This window comes from Glycine max, chromosome 6 (genome assembly GCF_000004515.6).
Source record: "Glycine max cultivar Williams 82 chromosome 6, Glycine_max_v4.0, whole genome shotgun sequence".
Lineage (NCBI taxonomy): Eukaryota > Viridiplantae > Streptophyta > Magnoliopsida > Fabales > Fabaceae > Glycine > Glycine max.
In genome coordinates, this window is record NC_038242.2 from 5,720,167 (window position 1) to 5,728,848 (window position 8,682).

The following is an 8,682-nucleotide window of genomic DNA, read 5'->3' on the forward strand; positions in this document are numbered from 1 at the left end:
TAACTTATTTGTTAAGGAAAAGGAGTATAAGCCTTTTAAATCCATTTATAGAAACTTTATAGTTATGGAGAACATAATGTGTGATTTTATTTTTTACGCCCTGAAAATTTATTATTGTAAAAAAAATGTCAATCATTTCAAAACTATTTTAAATATAACTTTAAATAATTATAAAAAATTAACAATTTTATCATACATAAAAATATATGATTGGATGCCAGTGTATATTGTCAATACATTATAGTAAAATTCATAATTTTTAAAATCATAAATGCTAGTTATATCAAATTTAAATACTCCTCTAAAAAAAATCAAATTTAACCACTGAATATATTTTTAGAAGCTTTTCTGTTTCTTTTTTTCTCCAACTGTTATGCTTTTGTCACCATAATAGCCAGTAATGGGCCGAAAAAACTCTGTTGAAACTAAACAAAGTGGGCCTGAACAAAACAAAATCCAATCATGGGTAAAATGGTAAAATGCTCATGCTAAATTATATATATTTCACAAATTCAAAAAAGAGTCAAAAGCGCGCGTTCCTCATTTCGCTCCGAAGCAAGATTTGCATCAATGGCGTCCTCAGAGCCAATACCTCCAGAAGCAGAGCCCGAAAGCCACCTTTCTTCTCTCATCTACGGTGAGCCATAGCCATTTCTTCCATGTTCCATCTTAAATTTGTAATAATTCATCCACATTCGTAAACCTTGTGATTTAACAGTCGCAACAATTGTTAAACCTAATTGTTTATTCAAACCACACGTGATGCAATACGATTATCTACTTGCAACGGACTAAATTGATTGCGTGTGTGTAATGTAATGTAATCTAATTCTAAGCAACGCATGCTCGATCGATTAACGAATTTCCTAATTATGTGTGTTCGCTTCGATTTCTGATTGTTCTGCTAATCCATGCAGAGATATCAAATGAAGTCCAAGGGATCATGGAGAACATGTTTAAGACTGTCACGTCAGGCTCAGCTACCTAATCATCATGATTGATTTGATATTAAGATATTTTCCATTTTTCATTTACTATTTATTCGTCAGATTTCGGATCAAAACTTGCGATTATTTTGTGTTCCGTAATCTAAACAGCTATTTGTCTCTCGTTTACAGTGAAATTAATCAAAGTTCTGCTGTGGTAGAGGAGGAGATAGAGAAATGCAAAGGTTCTGCTCTCGAGAGGAAAAGAGCCTTAGATGAAGAGAAGGATAACTTTCAAAAAGCTGCTTATGCTGTTCTTGACATGCTCAGCAGAGAGTAAAACGCTCTAGGTATCATTCTACATATTTCATTTCTATACATTGCATCCCTATATCCTGTTTGGTTATGAAAACTGCCACCTGAGATGGTAACTTATCAAAAAGACCAGCATCTGGTTAATCTCTGTTTGATTTGATCATTAGAGGATATATAACTTATCATTCTCCCTTATTGCGCTTAATTCTTCTACCTCTGAGCCGTCAGCCATAAGAATTTTGCTTCCTCTGTTTCCAAATTTTTTCTCTGCGTACTCAATTCTCCAATCAACTTAGTTATCTTATTGAATTTGTTGTTACCTCAATATTGTTCAATTCTATGAATACAAGAGCGGAATTATAGTAATGTTATTGTCCAATAGATTTCTATTGCTGAACATAAAGGCTTTAAAATAATGAGCCCTTTCCGTGGAATGCATGCATGTCGAATGTAGTCAAATTAGTCATACCTGCAACACTGAAAAGATCTTCTACCGAATTTGGGAGAAGTATGATCTTTGGTGTTGTTTCGTTTCCCACTTTGTGTTCATTGGGATGGTGTCCGTGGATTTTAACTCTAATGGGGACTGGACTTGACAGTGGTTTGGAATTTCCTTTTCTTCCTGCCATTAGTATCATGAGCCCAGTAATTTAGGTAAGCAGGTAAATGATGTCATTTATCTCAGAAAATCTCTGTTAAAAAATTGACGAATTCTATAGTATTTTCAATTTTGGACACAGTGGTCAAGCAATGAAACCGAAGAAAGCAACCCAGGCGACCTTTCCATATCAAAAGGTTCCTGTCAGGCAGAGTTCAAGTTTTTTTGTCATATTGAAATGGAGCTGGTTTATTCGTAATGGAGATCTATCTAGTTTGCTACAAGAACGAATGCTGTTTTTCATGCATGATCCAAGATTGGTTACCAAGGGGGCAGGAGCAATCTTGCTTAGTGCATACCTTGCTTCACTTAACAAAAATTTATAATGTTTGAAAAAATTATAAATATTCTTAAGCAAAGCGAATGTAATGGTTCTTGCTTCTAGGGTGCTGTTTTAGAGAACCCCTGATTGTCTAATGGTTTCTTGTTTTAATGCCTCTATAGTGTCTACCCACTATAGATTAGACTGTTAAAATGTCTATGTCTTATTGCTTTTATTAGACATAGGATTAAGGTTACCTTCTTTATATGAAGCTTCTTGATATCTTGAAACTTCATCGTCTGTACCCACATTTTGCATTAAATGCTGCAAAAACCAGTGTTCATCATATATGAAGCGACTCATATATACGTACATAAGGACTACTAGTAGCACATACACACATCCTTTACTATTTAGTGAACGCAAAATTCACTCAATAATAATGTGTCTGAAAAGGTATTTTATAGAGTATGTTTTTCTTATGTGTACATAACTACATATCTGGCCAAATTTAAAATAGAATTATTTCTCTGTGCTAAAATCTATTTTCTAGAGTGTAAACTATCTAGGAATTCTTTATTTAGTCATTTGCCGATCTATATATACATACATAATGCTAGAGATGTAATATAAAACTATTTTTGTGCTTTCACCTTAAGCTTTCTGGGGAGTTGTTGAGTTAGTTCATGACGCATAATATAATTAAATCATCTTTGAGATGCTAACGTGCATCTCCGCAGTACATACGTTCAATTAAAAAAAAGTGATTATCCATGCATCATCAGGTAACCTTAAAGGTCCTGTTTGTGAAAAGACAAAGGGAGTGTATTTGAGGGGAAGATTTCTATTTTTCGTAGGCTTTTCTTCTATTTTTAATTTATCCACCGTCTCCTTTCTCAGAAACATGGTCCAAAGCAGGAGATTGAAGATATTTGGGACTTTCACTCAAAATTCTGCATTGTGGTAGGCTGGCAGCCATCACTCTCTCATACGCTAACTGTATATAAGTTTGCCAAATTTTAGCTATGCAAATGCAACGTTTAATTTCCAAGGGGTTTTGTGCATCCTTTTTGTGCATTTATATTTGTGCATGCATAAAAGGTTTATGCTTCTCAATAGATCAGTAAGAAGTTTTAGTGGTTGAAATTCAAAGGTAAAAAAAATACCTCATCATGAAGGTCACCCATCAATTCTGTTATATATGATATTTCTTCTAGCACCTTGCCTTTGAGGCCCTTAAAATACTGAGAATAGAAGAACCAGCATTAAGTTGAAAATGTATGGGCTTGTTGACATGTGAATTGAGATACTGACACAAAATTTGGATAAAGTGAATTCACATAGGATTTTGCAGTCATAATTTGTGGCTTGCAATGAAATTTGGTCAATTTTGAAGTGTGTTAATTAATTAATTAGTTTTCAAACGGCAATGTATACGGCTTCCTGTCTGTCTACTTTTATGTATGGGTGAACTCTCAAACCTTAATAAAGTTGTAGTTGATTGCCTTCACATCATCACTAAATGGTTGCACCATATGCTTGAAATGACGATGATTGATTCGTTTGACCTGGGAGAGCCCTCTACTTCTCACTGTAAAAGGTTGTGGAATATTAAACATCACGCCTATTTCTCCTGCCATGCCTCCAGATTCAAGTTTGAACAAAAACTGAAAAAACTTTTATGAGCTCAATCAAGCAATGCGAGAAATTAGTGCAGAAACATAGATACTTCTTTTAAATAGTTATTATTTGTTTCTCTTTATTAGTACTCTAAAATTTGTCTGGTTGCTATGCACACTTGAGTGTCTTGTTTCTCATTTCAACCTCCTATTTGGATTACGTGTCTGATGAAGATGTTCTTTAGACACAGTAACGAGTTGAAACTTAATTTGATGTGTTTGCTTCAGCAGGTTACCGGAAAGAGCTTGAAGATTAAAAAAACCTCATTCTGTAAAGAAAACTTAATCTTCCAAATGACTTCTACCTCAGGTTAACGCATTAGTTGTCAATGTCATGCAGTCTATGATATTCTTTTATACAAGGATTCCCTGATTTCAGAGCTAAATCAATTACAGTTTTAAATCTTTAGTCCTAATGAGATTAATTTTTATCTTTATTTCCTCTTTTTAAAGTTTAAACCATATTCTCCCGCATGATACTTTGTAGTGGTTTATGAATTACTCTTTCCAAATCACTAGGTATCTAGGAGTTATATTATTATCACCACATACCACTTTACTTTCTCTTGATTATGTTACTTATACCCTGAAATTAATTGCTAGGGAGATTTCATCTTACCTGTTCGGACCCATTCTTGTACATCAACACATCCTGCGGTTAGAATAGTTCAGTAAGTTAGCTAGTTAAGCCTTTAAATAAGGGTAGGATTTGAGTAAGGTCTAGATGTTTACCAGTGATCCGGATACCAAAATGTAGAAATATGTTGACATCTCATTTTGCAAGATAATGTCAACCTTAGATGGGTAGTATTCTGCTTTCGTTTCTGACACCTGTTTAGTGTCATGATGTCATTTTTAGTCACTGTTGAGATGTTTAGAATCTATTCAATCGCTACCTAAAAGAGAAAAAGAAAATAAAATTAAAGAAAAAGCTTTACCAGCTGGCGATAAAATCATCACAGACTCCTTTAAATAAATATGCTGTTTCAACTATGTTTTGGAAAAGATGCCGAGCAATATTGGATCTTATTGTTTTAGGTAGGTATTGTAGCACTTCTTGCTGTAACTCTGCAGTCTTAAACTTCAATTGCATGTGTGCCGACATTTGCTCTTTTAAGCCTTCCAGGAGTCTATATTTGTTTGCATATTGTAATATTCTGTTGAAGGCATTCCTCTGTAAAGCCTGGTGGGGAAACAAATTAGTTTTGGGTATAGCCATTCTTATGTTTTTTAGGACCAGAAGTGCTTCGATGGGAGTATATTTGCCCAATCCAGGCACCTTTCTAATAAATTCTTGTCCAATTTTGGCTTTGGTTAAGAAAGCAAGCTGTTTGGTTTTCATAAGTGCCATTTGATAACCTTAATTAACAGTGAAAATGTTTACTGGAAAATGAGAGGAGGTAAATACTAATTATATCTAGATGCATTTCTAACTTATTTTTCTTTTTACTTTCCACTTTCCCACTATCATTGTAACTCTATAACCAAGCATGCCTTAAAGTTTCTAGTTTGTTGTTGCAAAGTGACAGGTTTTGGGGATTTAACAAATAATCGCTTAATTTTAAAAAAATTGTAAGAGACTGGTAGAGATAATTAATTATGTTTTAAAAATAAGATAAACCAAACATATTAAATTAGATTTTTTTTAATACAAGACATTTTAGAATGTGAGGAGGTAAGCTTAGATATTGTCAATGGGAGAATGTCAGATGTCAACAAATATAGCTTAATGTCAGTATATGTTTTCTTCCTTTAACTTCTAGGAAGAAGACAAACGCGTTTTTTTTTTAATTATCAAAAGCTTGTTTATCTTCTGCCAGGTTTGATATGCTAGTGTTATCAAATGTACAGCTAAGGGTTAAACGACCATGGAAATTCTCATAAAATTTACCATTGCAAATGTTCCGACAGAGCTATGAACTAACAGATTTGTCATGTTTCCGATTATATATGAAGTGAGGCCGATGTTAAACAGCATGTATAAAGTACTGAAAAGCTTCTCTGTTAAATTCACTGCATAGAAATCTCCATAGCCAACAGTAGTAAGGGTTGCAACAGACCAGTACATGGAATAAGTGTAACCCAACCCGACGCTCAAATCATTAAAATCCTCTGTTTTGTTCCCGATCCACGTGTTTTTGGGTGTTTTGAGTTGGACAGCCAACCAAAAATACATGCAGCCTGCGAAGTGCACTGCAAATAGCGTCACCTGTGATGAACCAACGAAATGGGAAGCATGAACGAACCTTACTTGATTGAATCTATGCTTAAACAGAAGATTTAGTGATTTACTCACGCATATAAGTTTGCAAAATCTTGTTGCTGGGTAGTTAATTCGTATGTCTTTTTCTAGCGTGGAAAACAGTTTGCAGTTTCAGTTACAAATAGGAAAAGCTGATCATAAAAGCCATTCCCTTTTAGCTTAATCGATAATTAATACTTAACTCATACTACAAACATCTGTTTGATATCCCTTGTTTGTCTTTATATTTATTTTTGTCACATTAATATTACCTATCATATGATCTTATCTACATTCTTCTCTCTTTTATCTTTTTGTTTTTGTTTTCCTGTTATTTTGAGACTTGTTCATAATTACTTAATTTGAGTACAATAGTGATAGGAACAAGTAAAATAATTTGCAGAGGGATGACTTATAAGTTATGTCAACCTCATTTATTAAACGACTCTTGCAGAGAATTTCTTAAAAATATACTTAGTTAAAAGTTAAATTGTAATTTTTTTTATAAAGTGTTTTAAGTCTAATAAAGTCAAACATGAATATGGCAAATCTAAACTTTTATATATTTCGTCTTGAAATATGTTAAATACTTTCAAAATTAGGTGGCACACTTAAATACGTATTATATCTTCGTAATTTACACCCTTAACAAGGAAGAAGGATGTTATTTAAGTGCGTGTTGATTTTGGTTAGTTGCTTTTGCAAAGTTCTGATTTCACTCTTTTTTTTTAATGTACCTTGCGAAGAGTTCGCTAACACGCCTCAATCGCCATAGTCTAAGCATAATTAGGAAACCAAAGACCTCGCTTTTGGTTGGTTTGCCCGTCAGAATTTGATGTATCTGCTCAAATGGCACAGTGGAGGCTATATCCATGGTGAAGTGTAACTTTTTGACGTACCTGTTGAAGTGAAATCGCAAAAAATTGATAAAAAAGAGGAACAAAAGGACTTGTGCATTTAAAATAATTAAACAAAGGGCTGTTAATTTTTGTTAAAAATATTAGTGGAGATATTCAAACTCATTATTTTTCTCGTCCCATCTCCCTTCTCCCTTCTCCCTTTATTCTTAATTTCTTTTTTTAATCACTAGATCAATCTTATATCTCCTATATTATTTAAGATAGTAAGGGTATAAAATTTTCCCTTGTGTTTTTCTTGCAAGAAATGCATGGTATATACAGGCACCTGAGAGCAATCTTCTTATGGTCGTCAACGAGGAGATTATATCAACCGCAAAGAAGTTCAACGGGCAACAGCGACCCAACTAACAGTTCCCGGAAAGCTAGCTCGAATGGAGATGCCCATGCAGAGTACACTACCAATGCCGCAAGGAACGTTTGCCACAATCTACATAAATATTTATCACAAATTGCAATTCCACATCGCAGTATAATAATGCATATATAGATACATTCAAATAGCTAAATTTAATACGTACTGATATCTACGGTCATAGGGAGCAATGACATATTTTCTTAGGTTCGACTTCGAGTAACCTTCAACATCAAAGATGGTGGTGCCAAATGCTGGAAAGAGGCTACTGGAAACCGAGGCCGAGTTGGTTATTTCGTCGCTTGAGCGTCTTCTAACTAGAGATGACAATGACATGGACATTCTTAGAGCCACCATGACAAAATGGCTTCCTCAGGGAGAGAGAGAGAGATCAACAATTCTTGTTATCAACGTTGTTGTGTGTATACTTGCTACACATATGCACAAGGCAAGCCTTTAATTTGGCTTCTTATTCAGATAACAAAAACGTAGCTTCTTGTTGACAGGCTCCCTGAGCATTACAATAATATTATACGAGGGAGGTGGCAGGGAGCTTTCAGACTCTTGATTATATTATTGTACAACTTAACGACATAATTAGGCACAATGGTACATAACTTTGTATAAGGAGGGAGATCCAAGGATTTGTCCCACATGCAGAACATATAGAAAACAAAAACCCTCTGTGCATGTTTGGTTTTTCATCGGAAAAACTAACAATAATTTGAGCAAAAGCTTCTCCTATAATAATTATCCATGGTTTAAGAATGTTCATATAACCTAACAGACCGTGTCAACACATTTCATTTCCTCTCTATTCAATTACCTAAATATTTACATGTTCAATGGGCATTTCTTGACGTAACGCTATGCACGTGGTGTTTGTTAGTTCTATGGCCGTCGTCTATATTTATTATTCTTTTTTGTAAGAAAAAAAATTAGGGGAAGAAGCCGAAGCCCTAACTCAGGTAGTTGTTCTAATAAACGGTGTTTAGAAAAAAGTAAAAGCTACTATTTACTAGAACAACGTTGTTTGAACAAATTAAGATATATAAAAGCAATGTATTGATTGCGTATAATAAATCATTTGTTTGATAAAAATATCTTAATGATATTTATTAACATGTTCTCTAAAAATACGTTTTGAAATATAAAGAGAACGAACTCTTACCAAATTTTGCTGTGTGGTTTATGTAAAACATAAATCAAAACTTCATTTAATTTTTTATTACCAAATGTAAGATCAACAATTTGATTTAACGGTGATCCAGGTCTTCAAGTTCCTAGTAATTTGGTTCAAGATTCAGTAACCATACAACCAGGGATAA

At 33.9% G+C, this 8,682-nt stretch overlaps 2 protein-coding genes across 2 annotated transcripts; one reads left to right on the forward strand and one right to left on the reverse strand.

The window, feature by feature from the left end:
* Positions 1–531: 531 nt before the first annotated feature.
* Positions 532–4,094, forward strand: LOC100798551 (uncharacterized). The gene is made up of 4 exons (XM_014776219.3): positions 532–637; positions 918–969; positions 1,119–1,276; positions 4,069–4,094. The coding sequence occupies exons 1-3, from the start codon at positions 571–573 to the stop codon at positions 1,264–1,266; spliced, it is 267 nt and encodes an 88-aa protein (XP_014631705.1). The 5' UTR covers positions 532–570; the 3' UTR covers positions 1,267–1,276; positions 4,069–4,094.
* Positions 1,283–7,890, reverse strand: LOC102660627 (potassium channel KAT3). The gene is given in 13 exon segments (XM_041016321.1): positions 1,283–1,508; positions 1,711–1,863; positions 2,419–2,485; positions 3,328–3,405; positions 3,643–3,828; positions 4,460–4,492; positions 4,573–4,681; positions 4,788–5,014; positions 5,732–6,049; positions 6,137–6,194; positions 6,820–6,981; positions 7,268–7,429; positions 7,521–7,890. Coding segments are annotated over 13 exon segments (1,848 nt in total). The 5' UTR covers positions 7,712–7,890; the 3' UTR covers positions 1,283–1,404.
* Between the last annotated feature and the right edge of the window lie 792 nt (positions 7,891–8,682).

Coding starts and splice junctions, on each gene's coding strand:
- LOC100798551 (XM_014776219.3), top strand. CDS start 571: ATGGCGTCCTCAGAGCCAATACCTCCAGAAGCAGAGCCCGAAAGCCAC. Junction 638..917: donor CCTTTCTTCTCTCATCTACG/GTGAGCCATAGC, acceptor TAATCCATGCAG/AGATATCAAATGAAGTCCAA. Junction 970..1,118: donor AACATGTTTAAGACTGTCAC/GTCAGGCTCAGC, acceptor TCTCGTTTACAG/TGAAATTAATCAAAGTTCTG.